Source organism: Capra hircus, chromosome 12 (genome assembly GCF_001704415.2).
Source record: "Capra hircus breed San Clemente chromosome 12, ASM170441v1, whole genome shotgun sequence".
Classification (NCBI taxonomy): Eukaryota; Metazoa; Chordata; class Mammalia; order Artiodactyla; family Bovidae; genus Capra; species Capra hircus.
Window position 1 is genome coordinate 53,598,706 of NC_030819.1, and position 22,260 is coordinate 53,620,965.

At 37.9% G+C, this 22,260-nt stretch overlaps 1 protein-coding gene across 2 annotated transcripts in view; it reads left to right on the forward strand.

The window, feature by feature from the left end:
• CDK8 (cyclin dependent kinase 8) overlaps nucleotides 1–22,260 on the forward strand; it is a 76,031-nt gene that overhangs the window by 35,077 nt on the left and 18,694 nt on the right. For both annotated transcript variants that reach the window (XM_018056580.1, XM_005687557.3), the window contains exons 4-5: nucleotides 3,680–3,820; nucleotides 20,098–20,155. In XM_018056580.1, coding sequence (XP_017912069.1) covers nucleotides 3,680–3,820; nucleotides 20,098–20,155 — 199 coding nt within the window. The remainder of the gene's footprint in view (nucleotides 1–3,679; nucleotides 3,821–20,097; nucleotides 20,156–22,260) is intronic.

The following is a 22,260-nucleotide window of genomic DNA, read 5'->3' on the forward strand; positions in this document are numbered from 1 at the left end:
GTAAGGCGTGCCATGATGGACGTGGGCCATGGTTTCAGTCGGGTATCAATAGGACTAACTGGAGACAATTTGGGGAGCTCACTGTAGTATTACAGTTATTATTTTAAGATAAAAGGGATCTCAGAATGTGGTTGAGAAAGTATGAAGGCTAGAGTATTGCTTTGTATTTTTACTTTTGTTCTTACCAGTTTGACATGCTGCAGAGAACAAAAGAATCTGAAGAGTATAAACAGCTCTTCATTATTGTTTCCTAGCTGTGGATTTTGACAACATAAAAAAAAGTAATAACTGTTTTGTTGTAAGATTTAAAAGCAGCGTATTTCCTTTTCTGCAGCAAAGAGAATCTAAATGAGAAGGTGATAATACCTTGTGTTGGGACCTAAGTATGTTGTATTTATTTGGAGAACTAGATTGAGATTTGGGCTTCCCTTGTGGCTCATCTGGTAAAGAATCTGCCTGCAATGCAGGAGACCTGAGTTTGATCCCTGGGTTGGGAAGATCCCCTGAAGAAGGGGAAGGCTACCCACTCCAGTATTCTGGCCTGGAAAATTCCATGGGCTAGATAGATAGATAGATAGATAAAGTCCTTGGGGTCTCAAAGAGTCGCACACAATTGAGCGACTTAGATTCACTCACTCAGATTGAGATTTAGTGGGCCTATTTGTCATATGACATAGGGCAAATCTCTTAATGACTCTGAAGGGGTAGCTTCCCCTATCTGTAAAATATAATACTTTTATTGCTCTTTTTTGCAAGTAAATAATATCCAGTATTGTGTTGTTAATTAATTAACAACTACTTCACTATTGTGAAATATATTTTTCTGCTATTTCATACGTAATAAGGTCTTTAAATATTTTGCTATGTTTTACATCTTGTCTATACTTACTGAATTAGCATGGCTGTGTGTTTATTGAGCTAAATAAAAAGAGAAAATATATGCAAGGGATTACAGCATCCTGGCTCAATTTCAGAATCTTCAAAATATATCTTTTCATTCAGCTGTAGTTCATAAATAGAAGTACAAAATTTTGAAATAAAGCTAGCACAAATCCCAGTAAAACTGTGTAAAAGGAAATTCACCTTCTGAAAATAGTGAAAGTTTCAAACTCTTTTGCTAATTTCCAGATGAATCCTCATTTCCATCATTTTAACTTTAACAGACTCCAGAAATTGAAACTTATTTTGGTTTCATATGTTTTTAGATTTATTTTTTAAAAAACGTTTTTTCGTATTGTTTGTAGATTGCTATTTAACATGACTAAATGTGATTTGATTCAATTTATTTTTATATAAGTTACCTGGAAAGAACTATTTTCAAACAAAATAGATTTTCCCTCTTTTATGAGACTATTGCCCAAGGTTTGTGATAGTTTTTGTTGGCTTCTGTTATTGTAAAAGAAATCTATAATCAAATCAAATTTGGATTCTGTTAATAAAAGTTCATTAAATTGGAGTGGCCAGTATTGAACACTCATCATATTCAAATGTAATATAAAATCAAATTATATAATCCAAATTTATGAGAAAATTTCCAGGCTAGTTGATTAGCATGATATGTAATAAGACATAGTTGAGCATAGGAGATAGTATTGTATTCAACATGGTTTCTAGCAAAACTGGTATGTAATATTTAATTTTATGTGTAGGTATAATAATCATACTTTAATAAATTAAGCTGCATGTAATGTGTGTATATGGAGAAAGAAATGGCAACCCACTCTAGTATTCTTGCCTGGGGAATCCCAGGGTCAGAGGAGCCTGGTGGGCTGCCATCTATGGGGTCGCACAGAGTCGGACACGACTGACGCGACTTAGCAGCACAGCAGAATGTGTGCATAGAGTCACCACTGGCTTTATCAACTCATTCAAGCCAAATAAGCACTTCTAGTGCTCATTTTAATAAAAACCAAATGATGATTCAGTTTACTAAAACTACTCTTTATCCATTTTATTTTCTTATTTTAATTGGAATATTGAATTAGCTGGCGTAAGGCAGCAAAGGGCAAAAAGAATAAAAAGTCATTTTAAAAAATTACTTAGGTGTTGGTGAAATGTTATGGTATGCATATTACATATTTGTTATATAGCCCAGGATAAAAGTGAAGGTAAGAAATTTCTCCACTTTAGTTTTGGTAGCTATAAAATATTGGTAAAAATGTAATTTGTAATACCGTAATGAAAATACTGCCTAAAGAAACGTATACGGCATCAACTGATTATCTTACCTCCCCTGCGTGTTTGTTCCTTTCATTCTTACTGTGGTAGGTTTTGATTTTCTTTTTTTAATGTATTGTAATTTTTTTTTTAAAGCTCTGAGAGCTGCTGGTTCTTCTTAAGGTGATGTGACTTGATTGTCATTTCTTTGGATAGGTGACAAAACAGTCTAGATTATTAAGACTTACTATAGCTCTGTTTTATTTGCCTGTTCTTAAGCACTTCAAAAAAATGAGAAGAAAATTAAAATAATATCATGCTGCTACTAAAGGATAGATTAATCATGCTAAATTGATTAATCATGCTACATACTACATTAATCATACTACATACTACTAAAGGCACTAACTGATACCCTTTACCTTCCCAAATATAGGCCTTTGCTCTATATTTTTTCCTTTGGAAAATAAAACTCCTTCACTCATTAGTCATTAGTTATTTCTTACCCATTTTCTACTTCTATATCTTAAGAAAATGAAAAGGTTATGTTATACTGTTAAATAATAGCTATACTGTTAAAAGCTATACTATTAAAATAATCACTCCTGTTTTAATTATTTTTACTAAGTTCAAGAATACACCTAATATGCAGTCAGATACTGGCCAGGAATCTGCTCTTGTGCGTGTTACATTCAGGCCTGTGCCCAGTGGTATGCACAGCAGAGTTGGCTGCAGCCGATTTCTAGATTTTCTTGCAGTTTGAGTACTTTCATTATAATGAAGACATCTGTCGAGAGTTTGAAACATTGGATCTTGTTTCTGTTGAGGTACATTTATTTGTAAAATGATTTTTCTATTTATAAAGTGGCATTTTGTTTACTGGATGTCCACTAACATTATACCTAGAAAGCTTTGCTGGATGTTTCAGGGCTGTTTTTTACCCCCTTGTCTGAAGCATTCATATTTCTAAATATTATATATGACCAGAGATATGTACTGGTTATTTACATATTATTCCTTTGTGCTTCTGTGTACTTAATTGAAATATTTTTCCATCTGCTTTCTTTATAACCCAGTTATAAAGTGGTAAATAGGTACCACGCCTATGTTATGTCAACCAGCCAAAACTCTCTGTTCTTTTTTTCTTTCTTTGATTTAATACACATTTTATTCACTGCCGAATAACAGATATTTGTTTCTTGAAATTTTTCACTAGATAAACAGGTCAAGTAACTCTGAAAGTAATTTTTTAATTATACTTTAAAAATAAAATCACATTACTTTCTACTTCTTTGTTGTCATTTATTTTCTGAGGCCCTATCCCATGCTCAGGAAATGACATTTTAGCTGTAGTTATTTAAGATTATTTATGCTATCCAGCAGAATGTGAAATGATATTTTCAGTATCTTTGGAAATCCGTGAGTGGTTGTTTTTTTTTTTCAGTTAGTAAAATATTATTTATCAAACTGTCTTTCCTTCTTTTCTTTTTTAAGCTTCTGGTGATATTTTTCTTTCTTTCAGCATATAATCAAGTTTCACAGAGCTTCTAAAGCAAACAAGAAGCCAGTTCAGTTACCTCGGGGGATGGTGAAGTCACTATTATATCAGATTCTAGATGGGATCCACTACCTGCATGCTAACTGGGTGTTGCACAGGGATTTGGTAAGTTGAAATGTAGTTAGGTGTAAGCTAGAAAGATGCGCTTAAGAGTTGGGCGATGCATCTAGATGTTAGTGCTGTACAGGCCTGCAGACCTTACAGGGGAAGCAGGAATGCCACGGTCTCAAAACTAGCCCAGCTTTGTGCTTCTGTGTGATGGCTCCTGCTTTGGGACATACATTAGCTGGTGCTTAAGAGGTGAAAGAGGCCACACTGGTTTCGCTAAGCTTTTAAGTCTGTAAATAAAGCATTGGCTTGCTTTACATTGATTATTAGATGCCAGACAAACTCTGGAAGTTGGTATATTTATGAATAACTTGAAAATACAACCTTTGGAGCCTACTGCATATTAAATTGAATATTAGAAGAGGAGTGTTCAACTACTTATTTTTTGAACCCCACTATATTAGTAGAAGTCTCTCAGCCAATAGCCTTTATTAATCATGATTGAATACATTATTAAGAAGCCTTGCCATATTAAGGTACACTGAATTCTTAAGACTTCAGAAATTGACTTTATTTTTATTTTACATCGCAGAATAGTGTATGCCCTTAAAAAAATGTATAGCATTAAATTGTTGATTAAATTGTGCTTGTTCATGAAAGCTTTATATATTTAATCCATTTAAATTTCAGATTCCTGTTTACCCCTTTCATATTGCATAATTACACTGTGCTTTTATTCTTTTCTTTGTAAATGTAGTGACTCTAGTGAGGTTTGTAGCAGTGCCTTCATTTCAAGCAGTTATAGACACAGTGCTGGAAGCTACGGCATGGTCTCTGATCACATGTGTACATAGGCGAAGTCTCCATCCTGATAAGGTGGAGCCGCTCTGCCCTCACGTGCGTGCTCTTTGCTGGGTGCTCTGTGTTTAATGCATTCGTCTCTGTCGTCAGTCAGGTGTTTTAGCTTCTGGTTCTTTCATCTGTCTTCAGTAAATCTCCTTGAAATACATTTGGTGGCAGTTATTTTATCTCTAGTTCTCAAGCCTAGAAAAAGCATTTACAGTAGGACCAGTAACACATCAGAAGTTTGGTTGAAATAACTTTTTCTCTTATGCAAACTTTATTTTTAATAGAATTAGGATATTTACAAGCAGTGAATTTACAGAACATAAATGTGAAAAATCCTTTGTCTCTTTATGAAAATGAAAATAAATTTCAGCTTTTAGAAGAGTCAGCTTAGGGGAAAACTGTTACTACTTTTGAGCTCCTGGCACTTTTCATGATTTTAAAAGAATAGAATCTGGTTAAAGGGTATTTTTCTCAAGTAGAGTTAATTATGCTAAGATAATGTTGTATTTTTAATTAAATATTTTCTCATCACTAAAATATTAGTTCATTAGATGAACACAAACTGATTTTTAAACCAGTATTTAATTTTTATATTAATATGTAATATACCTCCTCTGTCCATGGAATTCTCTATGCAAGAATCTAATGTATGATGTACCTTCTCTGTTCATGGGATTCTCCAGGCGAGAACACTGGAGTGGGTTGCCATTCCCTTCTCCAGGGTATCTTCGCAATCCATGGATCAAACCTGGGTCTCCTGCATTGGCAGGTGGATTCTTTACCATCTGAGCCACCAGGGAAGCCCCAAAATATACCTGAACTGCTTACATTAGCGTTAACTACACTATGAAATAATGAAAGTAATGAAAATAGTTTTAAAGTCTGATTTCTTTGAGGAGAGTTCTTTCTGTTGACACAGCCTGAACAGTTGTCGTTGGCATAGAGACACTGTCAAGCAGGTCATTTCAGAAGTCTGTGTTGGTGGTGCCCTGGGAGACAGGGGGCGTGGAGCACTGTACCCAGGTGCAGGTAACAAAGGAACGCACTGTCTGCAGCTGACTTAAAAATAATAATGAAACAAACTAAAAGTAGTGACACTTTATTATTACCAGATACTGGCAATTCTGAACAGTATCGGGGTAAAATATTCCTGTTCACTGAAGCAAATCCCTCCTGGTGCTGTACCCCTCTTGCTAGGCCACTGCCATCTGTTTAGAAGTGTGTTCATTCACAACCTTCTCTAAACTGTAATCAATTATTTGCTGCTGCCTCCTTTGACTTTCTCATCTGAAGCATGATTTCCTGTAATGTCTGTGCTTGGCTTCTTAGTGCTCTTTCCAAACACCTGACCCTTCTGTGCATCGCAGGCCCACTGAACCATTCTCTCATTGAAGTGATAAACTCCTCCCCTAGGCTGGATCTTACTGGTTCAGGTCCCTGCCTCTTGAATTATTCTTCAGTTCTTGAAGGAAAGATTCATAATTATGGTTTTTATTAAAATTGTGCCTACCTTCCTGCCAACTGAAAATCAAATTTTGGAGTTTGATAGTATATAATTTTTCAACTACAGCTACACAAGATATTCATATATGTAGTATTAAAAGTATTTACTCTGAAAACTATTCTTTAGAAGCTGTATGACATGACCTTTTTTTAAAAATCTTACCTCAAGCAGTTATTATTATTTGCAGTATAATTACTAGTTAATTATGTTCTTTGCTCCTTTTCAGTCAGGTTTAGACAAAATGAGGTGATACCAACCTTAGCTGATCTGTGTAGATTTCTAATGTTAAGAATTGCATAAGTTGGTTTAGGTGCTGACTTGCCACATGAAGCTTCATATCAAGGTAGAAAATTAACATAGACCTCCTAAAAACACCATTTGAAAATAGTCCAGAGTGTTACCGAAGCTTTTGCTTAATAAAATTAGCTTTATTGTTAATAGAAATACTGATTTCAGTTGATAGAGTTATGGAGTTCTTTGGTTGATATGTATAGTTAACTTTACCATTTAATAAATAAAAGTTAATTTTGTCACTACTGATCATTCAGTTCAGTTCAGTTTAGTTGCTCAGTCATGTCCGACTCTTTGCGACCCCATGAATCGTAGCACGCAAGGCCTCCCTGTCCATCACCATCTCCCGGAATTCACTCAAACTCGCGTCCATCGAGTTGGTGATGCCATCCAGCCATCTCATCCTCTGTCGTCCCCTTTTCCCCCTGCTCCCAATCCCTCCCAGCATCAGCGTCTTTTCCAGTGAGTCAACTCTTTGCATGAGGTGGCCAAAGTACTGGAGTTTCAGCTTTAGCATCATTCCTTCCAAAGAAAACTAGGGCTGATCTCCTTTAGAATGGACTGGTTAGATCTCCTTGGACTGGTTAGTCCAAGGGACTCTCAAGAGTCTTCTCCAACACCACAGTTCAAAAGCATCAATTCTTTGGCACTCAGCCTTCTTCACAGTCCAGCTCTCACATCCATACATGACCACTGGAAAAACCATAGCCTTGACTAACGGACCTTTGTTGACAAAGTAATATCTCTGCTTTTTAATATGCTATCTAGGTTGGTCATAACTTTTCTTCCAAGGAGTAAGCATCTTTTAATTTCATGGCTACAGTCACCATCTGCAGTGATTTGGGAGCCCAAAAAGATAAAGTCTGCCACTGTTTCCCCATCTATTTCCCATGAAGTGATGGGACCGGATGCCATGATCTTCATTTTCTGAATGTTGAGCTTTTAAGCCAACTTTTTCACTCTCCTCTTTTACTTTCATCAAGAGGCTTTTTAGTTCCTCTTCACTTTCTGCCATAAGGGTGGTGTCATCTGCGTATCTGAGGTTATTGATATTTCTCCTGGCAATCTTGATTCCAGCTTGTGCTTCTTCCAGCCCAGCGTTTCTCATGATATACTCTGCATATAAGTTAAATAAGCAGGGTGACAATATACAACCTTGACATACTCCTTTTCCTATTTGGAACCAGTCTGTTGTTCCATGTCCAGTTCTATTATGTAGTAGCAAATCAGTAACTGAGGTCTGTCATCCTCCACAGGAAATAGAGACTTGATTATTCTGGAACTCTTGTTGGGCTGAATGTAGTCATAAGTACACATGTGCAGATATTCTAAGAAATGGGCTGGAAAGGAAAGCTATGCAGTATTTATGAGATAATTTATGAATTCAAAGTAAACTAGAGAGAGAAATAAAAACAGTGGTGTGTGTAAGGTAACTTTACTCTTTCTTTGGGACTACGTCCTTCCCCTCTCTTCTTGTATTCTCCTCTCCTTGGAAATGAAAGTTGTTTGACTAGCAGTCTATAGTCCTGGTTCTGGCATTACCACCTGTATTAATCATTGTTCTCCAGAGAGAGAGAATGGGTCTGTGTAGAGAGAGTTGGGTCTGTGTGGAGAGAGTAAGGTTTCTCCTAAGCACTTCCCTCCTGCCGTTGTGGAGGCAGGGTCAGTCCAGAAGCTGCAGGTCAGGCTGGCAGGTTTGGCAGACCCAAGGCAAGAGTTGCAGTTGAGTCCAGAGTCAGTCCACTGGCAGAATTCCTTCTTGTTTCTGAGTGAGGCCCACCGATGTTATGGAGGGTGATCCCACTTAACTCAGAGGCCACAAATTTAAATGTTAATCTCACTCAAAAACACCTTGATAGAAACATCCAGAATACTCTGAGCACTATGGTCCAGCCAAGGTGACACCCAGAATAGCCATCCTATTTAAACAGGTCGGCTGAGACACATGCAACGTGGGAAAAGGAATTTCAGGTGCCCCAGCCCCCCAATTATCTGCTTACATAAAATAGGAGGGTTTTGTTGAGTTAAGGAACATTAAGCTGTGGTGTTTTTTGTTTTTTTTTTTTGGCCATATGTACTATAAAGAGAAACTAAGTGTGAATATTAGGAAAGCTTCAAGTAAAGATATGTTTTAGTAACTCAAAATAAGGACAAGTTTGAAGTCCATTAGCCTGATTGGTTGGTGGTTTTTTCCTGAGCCCAGTCTAGTAAAAAGCTTGAAGCACCAAAGTCATATTCGATCCTTTTTGTGTAGAAGCCAGGCTTGATCCAGCAGTGGTGACTGAACTCCCGTTTGAGTTAGAGCACATGGGCAAGGGTGTGACCACCAGTGACTCCATTGTGACCTATTTGAGGATGTCCAGCCAGTTCACTGTCTAGGGTCTATCAGTGGAAATGATTATTTTTTTAATAAAACTTTCTAAATTTTGTCGTCGTTTTCTTGTGCAATTGTGAAATTTCAAACGCAGTAATTTTTCTCTTCCTAGGAAAAATTCTGTGATAGATTAAGAATTTGAAAAACACTTCTCACTAGTATGCATGCTGCCAAATTGAAGATTAAAAACACCAGTATGGTCTGGCTCCAGTCTCCTGTTTTTCTTTTATCTCATTCTTTATATTTATTTTCCAGTCAACCCAGAGGTTGTCCTGCCTGTCTAAATGCCTTCCTCCCTTCATCTCCTGCATTTGAAATCTACTCATCCTTTAAAGCTCTGCTCTGCTACCTCATCAGAAAAGCCCCTAGCACCCACCACCCCAGTCACACTAGCTGAGAGTGAGATTGTTTACTTCTAAACCCTGTAGCATTATTTTGAACTACCCCTGGGGTGCTTACTAGTTGGGTAATTGTACTCCTCTGTCTGATGGTAAGTTCCTGAGGGCAAAGACTGGGACTTATTGTATCTTTGTAGACTTCCCAGTGCCTTTGGAATACACAGTAATGTATACAGTATTGCTTACACGGGGTGAATGAACGAACTAGCCGGTCTGTAACAGAAGCAAAGTGGTCTCCAGGGTTATTCCCCATAGCTTATCTCCGATGTTACCTGACACTTCTCTGTATCTAGGGACGCACACAGACTCTGCTGCACTTCTTCCCTTCACTCCCTCTTTTCTCTGCTATGACTTAGTGCAGTGAAACAGTGCAGAAAAAATTCTGTTCATACCACATTTTAAGTCCTTTCAGCAGCCTTCTTTCCACTGAAAAGAACTCAGCTCTTATCAGTTAGTTCAGAGACCATTCAGCTAATGACAGTGATCTGTTGATCTCATCCATTGCTCCCTTCCTCTCCCCCAGATTTTTGTTCCTCCCAAGGAGACCTATTTCTTGGCCCTTTGTCTGTTTGTTCTGATGTTCACTTTATGTCATTTATTTTTTCCAATTTTTCTCCTTTAATATTAAGGGTGGAACGTTTTCATCATTGTTGATTTGCATCCCTCAAATTTTTTCTTTCCAGAACTTCTGGAAGTCCCTTCTGTGTGAATTATTCTTTAATCATTAATGGGGTGAGGGTGGGCATGCCTCTCTTCTGTATGTTCCAGCTATTCTGAACTTGCATCGCCAATGTTTCACTTTAATCCTACATTTAGCAGACCAGGTCATTTCTAATCACAATGTCAGTATTTTAATTTCTAGCTGATAGTTGTTCTTTTAAAATTTTCTAGTGAATTCATTGTTGGCTGAATCTTGTGCTTTTTGTTGAAAATATTCAGCTATATCAGACTTAGAAGAAATGATTTACAGTCAATCAAATGATTTACTTGTATTTAAGTAAGTATTAAAGACTTGTGCTTTTGACTTGGTTCCTAAGGAATTCAATAAAGAGTAGAGAAGTAGTTACTATGACTTACCTGTTTGCCGTTAACTTTCATTAGGTGTATATAGTCCTCATATGGTCATTAAGGTGTTCCATTTTAAAAAAAATATAGTATCCCCGCAAATTTCATTTTAATTACTACTTTCATGATTTTATCATAGTGACAATTAACTTGGAGCTCCCCGGCACATAGGCTATGCTTTCCTCCTCTTGTACCAAATGGATAATGTAAGATATACTATAACTTTTGTATTTTCCTTTGTAATTTTTTTCCTTTAAGCTGAATTACAAGGCTGTATATGAAATTTGGAGTGTTTTGGAGTATTACAGCTATCTGAAGTTGGTCATTCCTGCCCTAAAACAATTCAGAATATTTTCTTTTGGCAGGGAGGGGGGTGGGTATAGCTCAGTGACAGAGCATTCACTGCAAAATAGGTTCTTTGTTTTTTGCAGTTTTTTGCCATAGTAAAATTTCCTAGAAAATAAATGTCTGCAGAGATTTCCTTCGGAAGTATCCCAGGGGGATGTCTTGTCATGTGTAGTATGTGAGGTGAAATAGCCCAGTGGGCCATTGCATAAACATGTTTGTAAAATGCTCGAGCTATTTCAGAGCTATTTAATCTGGCTTATTAAAAAAAAAAATCTGATAGTGCTGCTGCCTTGAAGTTTATTTTGATTATATTGGATGACTTGGAATCACTTGGTGGTTGGGGGAGAGTTTAACTGTGCTTGGTGAAGGATGAGTTGGTTTCCTAGCAACTGTTCAGTACGATCAAAATCTCGGAGTGAGCCACTGACTCAGACTCAGTATCATAGGGCCTCCTTTATGAAGGCACCTAATTACTGATGATAACATGATGAATTATTGGGGTGTTTTTGATCTGATTCTTCTTATTTGAGTAAAAGATCACCTGGTTTATTAGATTTGCTTACTAATACTAAAGTCTTCAAACAGTAATATAATTAGTTGGTTTGCTTGGGATTTTTAGATTCATTTTCTTATTGACTGGTGAGCTCTGTACAAGGAAGTGGAAAACTCAGAAGAAAAGAGATTAAATGGCCTGATTCTGGTTACTTAGCTAATTATTTTCAAAGCTGGATCACTGACTTTAGGGATTTTCCCCTCTAGGTCAGTGATTTTTAAATTGCAGGTTGTAAGCTGTGAGTTGGGAAATCACACAACACAACCAGCCTTTTTAAAAAATTTTTTAATGGAATAGAGTGGAACAGAGCAAATATCAGAGTACATCATATGTCTTGAGGCAGGTTGTTGCTTCATGAAACTTTTGTTTCAGTTGTATGTGTGTATGTGTGTATGTGTTTAACTATGGCCATAATGAGTGATTTTCTTCCTGTGGGTTGTGTTCAAGAAGGTTTGAAAGCCGCTGGTCTTAGACTGTTGCCCGAAAGGTACTTTATATGTTTAGGAAAAGAGATGATCAAGTCTGTAGAAAATACTTTTTTCTAATTATAAGTACTTTAATATTTTATGCAAATGTATTGACATTGATAATAAAATCATGTTGAATAGCAGTAGCCCTGTAGGGAATATGTTTTTCTAAGTAGGGTTTATTATAGGTGGGAGAATTTCAGGCAAGTTTCACTTTCCTCTTTTAATACCATCCTGAATTTTCTAATAGTTTGCAGTTAACATGTTATAATCATAGAGAAGGAAACAGAAGAAAATACCTTATTTAGTCTTTTAGTAAAGTTCACACATAATATTCAGTGTTGTTTAGTGTATTTGTTTTATGTCAGTAGAGGATGGTTGCTATTAAGGAAAAAAAAGCCATGCATACACTTTTTTGTCTGCCTAAAAGGAGGGGGCAGTACATTCTTTAGGGGACAGGGGAAGCAGAAAGGACCTTGACACTGTCCAAATGCTGAAAGAAGCAAAGAAACAAATTGATTGGCCAGCTGGGAAGAAAGGAGACTGTGTTCAAGGCCTCTGTTCTGACTGCTGTTGTTGCTCCTTCTCTGTGCTTAGCTTCCTAGAAATGAGTGTTGGGAATATATTAAGCATGTTTCTTTAAAGCAGAGCTTTTTTGAAGAAAAATGCTTTGTGATTGTCAGGATCAGTCAGTGCTTATTACTTGAGATTTGCTTCATTTACTGGGAATAAATGGAATCTCCAAGGATTTACTCCAATTTTCTTATTTGTCTAGTTGTATAACTAGGAAAACATACAAAATTGTATCCATAAAATTAGGCTTGAAGATGAAACATAGGTTTTATTGATAAGAATGAGTTAAGGCAAACTAAAATGAGGTTTGCATTACTTTTGGTTAACATCACGAATATTGTGTTTATTCTGCAGTATGTTGACTTAAATGACAGTTGGACAGTTTTCTTTCTTGGAAGTGTTTGATTATAAACAGTCCCTTTAGTTTCTTAATATATGCCACGTTTGTGTAATTTAGATATTGAGCACACACAATGAACCGTGTTCTATTGTTTGTAAATAATGAAAAAGTGGCCCACTTTGTTTTACTAAATAGTGCAGATTCTCGATGAATTTTTTCAGACCCTTGATCAGCAAGATGCTAAAATCTTTTTAAAGTCCCATTTCTCACCAGACAAGACAGATATTCTAAATAATTTAATTGAGCTTTAAAAGAAATAGAGTGAAAATTATATTTTTGAGTAATCCTGAAAATTGGCTAGAAGTAGAAGATTATCTGAGTTTTAAGTCACATATATCTTTTTTTTTTAACATAAAATGGAGCCAGACCCATATTTTTGTCTCTTTGATAGAGAGTGAAATATTAGATTGTCTGGCGCATAATAAATGTTCGATCAGTGCATTTTAGTTCCAGTCCATCATTAGGTTGCCCTAGGACTGCGAATAAGTACCTTCGGTGTAGAAACTTTATCCATTTCACTTACTAGTATATCTTTAGCACCCAGGATAGCGCATATTAGTTGCATAATAAATATTGATTGAATAGCTGGATACTTATCAGTGCTCCCTTCAGAACGCATTTCAGATTGAAGTACAGTAAGACTCTCCTGTAACTCTAATTTGAAGTAGCACAGCTGGCCATTGGTCCCAGTCATCTGACCGGCATCTTTTCTCAAAGAAGAGTCAACTGTAGTGCTTGTTTTCAGGGAGAAGACGCTGTGGGAAGAGTTAGCCAGAGAGGGAAGGGCAGATGAGCAGCGATGATGCAGTCCTCCTAGCTCAGTCTCCCCGGGTCTGCCCAGTGGACAGGTGCAAACTGACAGGAAGATTTCAGACCCCCTTGCTTTCAGGATATGGGTTTGGACTTCCCCAGTGAACTTCCAGGTCTGCTCATTCATTTCACTCATTCCTGTTCATTGATCCTACAGTAGCCTGACCTCCCAGTGCACACAGTTGAGTTTTTTGCAGTCCATTTCCTGCCTCTTGACTTCGCTTCTTACCGTTTCTATCGCTGCTATTCTAATCCAGGGTACTTGGATTACTGAAAAAACAAGCCCATGATCGTCCCTCCTTGCAGTCTTACGTTTCTGTGGTCCAGTATCTACATAGCAATCAGAATGACCTCTAGAAAGCAAAGCACACCATGTCATTCCCCTTCCTGCAGTTTCGCAACAGCCTTCTAACCTGTGAGACAGGTAACTCAGAATCTATCCTAAACACAAACCTAATAAATACAGCTGGTCAGTGTCATGCATAAACATTTTTTATCTTAGATAAGATATTAGCAAATAGGATCCAGAGGAACATTAAAAGATTACCATACCCCAAGTAAATGAAGTTCATATCAAGAATGTGAACATGATACAGTATTTGGAAACCTGTTGACAGAATTCACATTTATAATGCCAGGAGAATAATGCTGTGGTTATCTCAGTAGTTGTAAATGTAAAACTTTTGCAAAATTCAGTGTTTGACAAAATTTAATATTCATTTCTGATTGAAGTTCTTTATAAAAATAAGGAAGGAAGGAAACCTCTAAGTGTGTAAGCAAGTCAGCAGCTGTTATCCTTCTGACTTCACTGTTAACCTGACAATGTCCTAGAGCTCTTCTGGTCTAAAAATAACCTAAGGAGCTATGGTAGGGGAGGCTAAATAAAGTAGGATCAATATAGTAGTGCTGTGCGTTTATTTATTATTTGTCTACTGTTAAGTGAATACAGGAATCAAAAGGGCTTTTCTAAGATATTTATATACATGTAATTATGTAGATTTAGAGAAATCTGGAATTATGTCCACCAAAATGTTTGTAATGACCTAACTCTGTGAGGTGAAGTTTCAGGTAAATTTTACTTTCGTTGTACTTTTTTGTATTTTAATCTCCTATAGGAATCTGTATTTTTATTGCTTTAATTCTTAAGAGGCTATTACTAATAATAAATAGTTTTTTTGATCTGTAAAAGGCATAAGTGACTGACATCTAGATAAAAACAAATTAGGGGCATCTCTTAGGGTGATACAGGAAAATCATCTTGGTGGTCTTATCCAATCATACATGGGTACTCTGCCCCCAGGAGTTTCTACTTAAATCACTTCAGTTGTGAGTCACTGTTAACAGATTATAGTGTTAGCTATCATTATATTTTGGACTTTTAATGTATCAAGCATTATATTGTCTTTTATGTACATTAGCAAAATTTATCTTTGCAACACTAACTTGTCATTATTTTTAACCATATTTTATAAGTGAGAAAATGGAGGTGAAGGTCACGGAACTAATAGTTGATGGGATTTTTTTTTTTTTTTTTAGCCTATTCTTAAGCATTTAATCATAATTCCTCATCTTCAGAAGTCTGTTATATTCCTCAGATGTTTAGGGGAAGAAAAAAAGTTGAGAACTCTGTTCTAGAGTCTGTGTCTGTTCAAATATAGAAAAAAATTAGTGTCAGATAAAATATATTTTATTTAAAGGGACTTCCGTGGTGGTCCAGAGATTAAGACCCTGCCTTCCAGCACAGGGGATGCAGGTTTGATCTCTGGTCAGGGAACTAAGATCCCACATGCTATGGGGTGTGGCAAAAAAAAAGTATGTTTTATTTCAAAAGATTGAAACATTTTATAACAGCAGAATGATTGAAATAATGAAATATACACCAAAAAGCTTGGCTTGTTCAATTTGGCAGTTGTATAGAAGGAATTAGGAATATATAATTGTATACCTTGATATACTTTAAATCAGATTGTGACAAATTTGTTTAACTAAAAAATAAGCAAAAACTATAGAATGAAGCAATGTGATACAGTGGAATTGCTTGGCATTTAGGGACATATAAAAGAATATATTTTAAAATATGCATTACCTAGGAATCCCTGGTGGTCCAGTTCTTAGAATTCTGCACTTCCACTGCCTAGGGCCCAGAGTCAACATCTGGTTGGGGAACTAAGATTCCGAAATGTGCACAGCACAGCCTAGAAATAAAAAATATATATAAATAAACATTCAATAAAAATATATGTCTAGAAAAATTCAGTGTGTAGTATAAGTTAAAGATATACATAATAAGTATTCATAAAGATACAGATTCTGCATTAATCTCTCAGAATACAAAACTAGAAGTAAAAGCAGAAATATTTTCTTAACAGTTAGACATCATCAGTTGAAAAGTGTAATTTGAAATACACATCGGTGTGTATTATGGCACACAATGATTAGCAACCAAACTGAGAGTTATCAAGTGTCCAGAAAGTGTGCCACCAGGCTGTGTTGTTTACAGTGTGTAAGTTTAGTTACAAACAGATCTTGGGAGAGCAGCACTTGACAGTGGTTACTTGTGTATCACTGTCTCCTTTTCACAGATCCATTAAAAATCAGCTTTTCTTACAGACTCAGAGTCTCTGTTTTGCCTTGATAAAGTCAGTGAACACATGAAGACCCTGGCTTCATCCCTAGAATAAAAAGTTTTTGCAGTTAGCTTGACAGAGATGCCAGCGTTATGCAGTTCTGTACCTGTGTGAGATACCTCTAATTGATAATGGCAGTTTCCTGACTGGCCCAGGTCCTGTCTTTCTCAAGATGCAGTTCCGGCAGCCCTTAGTTTTCTTCCACAGTTGGGCCCTTAAATGAAACCAGTTTACCATCTCTGCTGTTTGCCAGAGTCATCAGTGTGATGTTTCCTAATGTGACAGAGTCTGGAGAGCAGAAAGTCTCACCAGGAATGGTTATCTCTGTAACACAGACATCTTTTTTTAGGAAATGGCAGTGGAGACTTTTTTGGAGCACAACAACATAAAACAAGAAAAAGTCATGAGACTGTAAAACAAGGGCACACCCTTTAATTTCCTGTTGGCCAAAAAGTTCATTTAAGTTTTTCTATACCAACCTAATACAAAACTAGTTTTTCTTCTGGGAGAAAGAAAACAAGAGAAAAGCTTGTTTCAAGGCATAGTTTCAAATAATCAAATCAGTAGACTTCGAAAAGTATTTCATTGTTCAGCAGGCAATAAACGTGTCCTGCAGTCACTTCTGTGAGTAAGGTAACTATTCTTGAAGATGTTGTCATGATGCTATAATACTTTCAAGTCGCATTGGACCTTTGCTGTATGTAGCAGCAGTTTCACGAGGGGGTGTGCCTCATCAAAATGTCACCAGCAAAGTTCTATATGTTCCTTTAAGATGATTACGTTTGATTGCAGTTTACTAGAGTCATGATTGTTGTTGTGTTTGATCATCAGTGACTTGGATGGTTTGGCCCTAGGGCTATCAGGTTCTTCCACTGATAGACAAAGATGAAAGGGATTAGCCTTTTGGAGAATATAGTATTGTCTCCGTGGCATTAAGTACTAAAACAAAAATCAAGTCTTTTGAAGTCTTCCTTAATACTGATTGAACAAATACAAGAGTATTCATGATCTCTGTGGTTTTTCTGCCATTTTCTCTTGAACTTTTCATTAGGTTACATTCTCGAAAGAAATGTAGTGTGAATTTGTCTCCTAAATCAGACTGTCACTCTCTGGGGCCTGTGGAATGGCACCATGGGAGATCCCATGGGGAACGACTCACTGCTTATAAATAGTGCTATTAAAACAGCACTGAACATCGTTCTCTTTTGTTTCTGACTATATAGCATGCCAAAGCTGAACTTAAATCCACTAATTTAAGTCTGCTTAGTGCCTCAGCCCTGAGATCTACTTTAGATCGTGCAGTAGGCAGTGAGTTGTCTAGTAGAAAAAGTTCTAATTATTAGCTGGAGCTTTGGCCCCAAACCCTAATACCTACCAGGCAAGACTTTGACAGAGAAACTGTTCCGAACCAAGGCTCAGAACCAAGCTTCTTGGGATATGGCCAGTCCAATGAGTGTATAGTAAAATGAAGACCAAGAGAGGGGTTTTTTCCCTCCCTTTGCCTAGTAGCAGGCTAACCAGTACCACCCACCCCAGGGCTTCTCAGATCTGAACCCAGCTGCTGAATGAGTAAGAAATCAAACGAGGGAGTTCTTTCACTCTATCTAGAATAGAAGGAAGAAAGAGATGCCCCTTTGTGCTTGTGCTTTTGCCAGAAATGGAAGTAATCTTTTAGGAGCACTTGAGTGCTAGCAGAATCCATCACAGCAAGCCAGATAATCAGCTGGTAACTCTGGAGGAGGGAGTGGTGTTCGGGATGTGGTGGAGGAGTGACGGGTGGTGGAAGAGTCTCTGACTGTTTAGACTCTTTTAACTGTATGTGGCCTGTTTATAATCAGGGTGTATTCGTGTATTATATCTTTAAAAGGTGAGTGGAGAACCAGACGTTGCCAAGTAACACAGAGGAAAGGAAAGTTGTTGTGACAGAAATACAGGGCCAGCACTGACGTAGTTGTGAAAAAGGTCTGACTAGGCACAGAGCCCTGGGGTAGGGGGAGTCGTCCTCGAGCGGAGCTTGCAGACGCCTGGCGTCCCACCTTGAAGACTTCTCCCTATTCACAGCACAGGTGGGGAGGGGCCGTGAAAGGTGAAGTGTTTAAGTAATAATAAAGCACAAGAAAAGGGTTCAAAGAAGCTTGTGAAAAAGTTCATCCCTACCTGTCACTAACCTTTTTTGTTCTTCTAGTCCTTACTCGTGGCACTTTTTTTTTTTTAACCCAGTTGTAATCAGTGTGTCTATCGTTTTCTGTTCCACTGTTTTCCTAATAATTTTCCCCTATTACTCTGGAAGATTTTAAGCAAGGAGGTGACGTGATCAGCTTTGTCTCTTAGGAAGTGAGCCCTCGTGATGGTAGAGAAGGCAGAGTTGATGGGAGGAGAATCAAAATGGGGTTCAAGAGATGTCTCGGGGCTCCTGCCCTGATGGCCCATGAGGAGAGAGTTCTAGCTCAGACGTCAGGTCCCCTCCTGAGCCCCACCCCCAGTCAGGTGGACAGGCTGCCTGTGCCTCTGGGAGGGCCCACCCCTGCCGTCACATTCCACAAGCGTCCCTGAGCCCTGGTTTGCTCTGGAGCAGGGCCTCATTTGGTGTCAGCGATGGGCAGTGCTGTTTGTGGTTGGCAGTTCCACGTGGCTCATGGGGAGTGTAATCGGCCCTGCACTTCCTTGTGCTTGCCCTGCTGTCTCGGGGCAGGAGTGGGTGTGATGAAAGAGGTTCTGGAAACGTTTTCTTGAGCAGAACATAATGATCATGACTGTGGTGATACACATCCGTTTAAAGCTGGCTGTATAAATCACTCTCAGCAGGGCATGTTGGGAAGGGGACAGCTCTGCTCAGGGACAGGCTGGATCCTTGCTGCTGCCCCAGCTCATCCGTCACACTCAGAGCAGGCCAGTCACTCTCTCTGGTGCCGTGTTTCCTCACCTGGAAAGCTGCAGAATTTTCAACCTTTGAAATGTGTGCACTGCCTTTTTAGCAGTGTCTTTTCGCTGAGGATAAAGAAATAATTTTGATCTTTGGTAGTTAGTAGAGTAATGTCCTGGAAGTCACATTTTGTCAGTAATAGCATAGAGGCTGTTGTTAAATATGGTCAGGGGAGCCTGTGACCTGGTTCCCACTGTACACAGCCTTCATTAAGATCTTTGATTTGATCTTCAAGATTGCTTTGATCCGTGTTTGAAAGGGACTGAGCTCAGGTTTCGCTCTTATTTGGCAGACTGATAGAACTGCAGTCAGGTCAGGCGGACAGCAGGCTGGCGGCTGAGAGAGATTGTGGCTGCCGCCTTCCCTCCTCCTCTGCCTTCTTCCCTTCTCCCTTTTTCCTCAAGAGGGGCAGCCCTTACATTGCATGTTAGTGTGGTAGATACACCACCATAACAGGTTTTAGATGACAGTTAATCTTGCTGTTTTTAGACATTTAAAAACTGTTTGAAGTATTACTTTTGTAAAATCTCATTTTAATATGTTAGTTTCCTTTTTTATTTAAAAATGGGAACTGTTCAGGTCATGGAAAATTTCTACTACTCTGCTAACTCATTTAGAAAAGGCTCTTACATTGATTTCTCTATAATTTGTTTGAAACATAGATATATACTATGTGGTTCCCTCCCCGCAAAAAAAGCTATCAGGTGGCCCCTTCCCTGTAATTTCCTTGCTATTTTAATAATACAGTATTATATTATATTTGAAGATGCATTTCCCCTTAAAGTTGCAGGGTGTTTTATATAATTGAAAGAGTTAGAAGGAAGCAGAGCATTGTAACTTTCTGCCAGATGTTCCACAGTAGTGAAGCAGACTGATAACAGCGCCAAGAAAAGCCCTCGCTCTGCCTGGAGAAAGCACTACCGTATTTGGCCTTCATGAAGTTGCATATTACTTGGCATACACACACACACACACACACACACACACACACACACACACATATAAAGCTTCTTCGGTGACTTCCTGTGTTTGATTTTAATTTTTGAGTAAATGTGGTTTTTTCAAAGGTGGATTTATGTTATATTGGCGTGTTGTCTATTTAAAAGAAACCACTACTGTCTACTGAAAAAAAACACTATTTTGTTTCCACAGAAACCTGCTAATATTTTAGTTATGGGTGAAGGTCCTGAGCGAGGAAGAGTAAAAATTGGTATGTTATATCTTTGATAAGTCACAGCGTAGCACTCTTTTAAAACTTTTGCAGGCAGCTTTATCACTTCTAATTTTTGCTGTAATAATATGCATTTATTCATATAGTTCCATGTGATCGAAGCCATTTCTAAAGAGTATACATTAAAAGTGAAAAATGTTTCACACTCTCAAAAGGTGTCAGACAATCTTTAGAGACTGAAGTGTTCTAATTATAAAATAAGCCATGTGAGTTTCTTAGAAATTTTTTGCCTTCATTAAAAATAGCCTGTAGAGGTGAGTGGCTTCTATCCCTGTTAGACGCCAACCTCACCTTTAGTCCTAAGGGCGTACAGCAAACTACTAATCATACCATCAGTTCTGTTTCCCTGAGCCAGGTCAATCCGAACATATCCTTCTGTTAGCCTCGTCTAGGTCAGGGATTACAAACTAAGAATACCACTGAGGCTGGGTAGGTTCTAACGAGCCTTTGCCTGAAGGGAAAAGAATTAACGAGCTTTCTGTACCTCTGCATGTTTTCTAATAGCTCTGTTTTCTTATGTATCAGTGCAAAATTTTACCCATTTCTGGTCTGATAACTTATAAGGATAGAGCTAGATTTATTTATCCTGTTTTTTCATTGTCATTTCCAAGTTGTGTTTGTGACATTTATTTAGTTTGTGTGTGGATAGAAGAAATGTAGTAACCAAATTATCTTAATTTTAAAGCAGCAGGAGTATGGGAGTATATAACAAAATAAATAGAAATTTCTGATTGCCAAATTTAGTATAAATTGGGATTATCAACTGATTTGTACCACTTCACCAGCAAAGAAAAACCCAGGTGTCCCCAACCCTTCTTTCTACCCTCCCCTTTAAATCCTCCAATCCCATTTTCTCCTTCTAATTAGACTTGGAAAATACCCTTGATATAAACTGCAAAATTCTTGACAAACATTTGATGCATCTCAGAATGCGCCTAGTCAATTGGCTTGCTTTAAGAACCAGGCCCTGTCGGTCCTTATGTAGCGTCAAATGCCTGCTAGGTCCTTAGGTGTACATTTAGCAGATTTCATCCAACCAGTGTGGTGGCATCAAATTCAAATGTAAGTTCAAAGCATGCACAATCTAAAAGACCCAGCCAGACAGTATTTACAGATGTGTTCACTACTGTAAGACTCGGGGAAATTTTATATATTAAAAATAATCTCGTTTGGAATTATTTCTGTGTCCCATGTATGATGTTGACAGGCTTGGGGGATATCAGTAGCTTAAAGTAGTCACACTTAAGGTACATTCTTCTGTAAGTCAGTATTTAGTAATCCGACTCATGGTTTTAGTTCTTTGCCACATTTCTTTGTTGGTTTTTTTAACCTCTATAAGTAGATCGATTAAGGCCTGCCTCATTAAGAATGTGTATTAGGAGAGCAAAATCAAACAAATGGTGGATGAATCTTGAAATTTTTGAATAGGTGGTATCACTAGTGATTGTTCATTCAATGTGTTTTTGGCAGCTCTGTGTAATGACACTGTACTTGATGTTCCAAGGGATAGTGAGACAAAAACGTTTTTATCTGTAAGATCATGGTTCGTTAGGACAAACAGCTGTGCCTGAATAACTGCACTACATAGTAAACTGTGCGAAATGCTGTGAACTGTATCTCAGCACAGCTCCAGCTCTGAGATGCGAGTTGTTGACATTTGTCAAAGCAGTTTCTTCTGCCCTCAGTTTCCTCATTTGAAAAAGGAGGTGATTGAATTATATGATCTTTAAAGTCTTTTCCGGCTTCAAAAAAAAACAAACACAATTCTTTAAAATTAAAGAAAAAACTCAACCCAAATAAAAGGGGGGAAATAGTGGTATTGTCATACTGTACATCAGCTTATACCAGTGAGCATGCTTACTGATGCAGATAACGGGAAGCCTCACCCTAACTGATCTAGTTCCCTGGTACTTGTGACCAGTGAAAAGAATGAACGTGCGGCTGGCTGCACAGCCCTGTCCCCCTGGTGGTAAGACAGATGGAAAGAAATCTGCCTGGAGGAGTAGGGTCACCCTGGACCTCAGGCAGCAGAGTGAGTCTGTAACCCAGTGGCAGTAGTTTGCAATGAATGAAGATCTCAACCT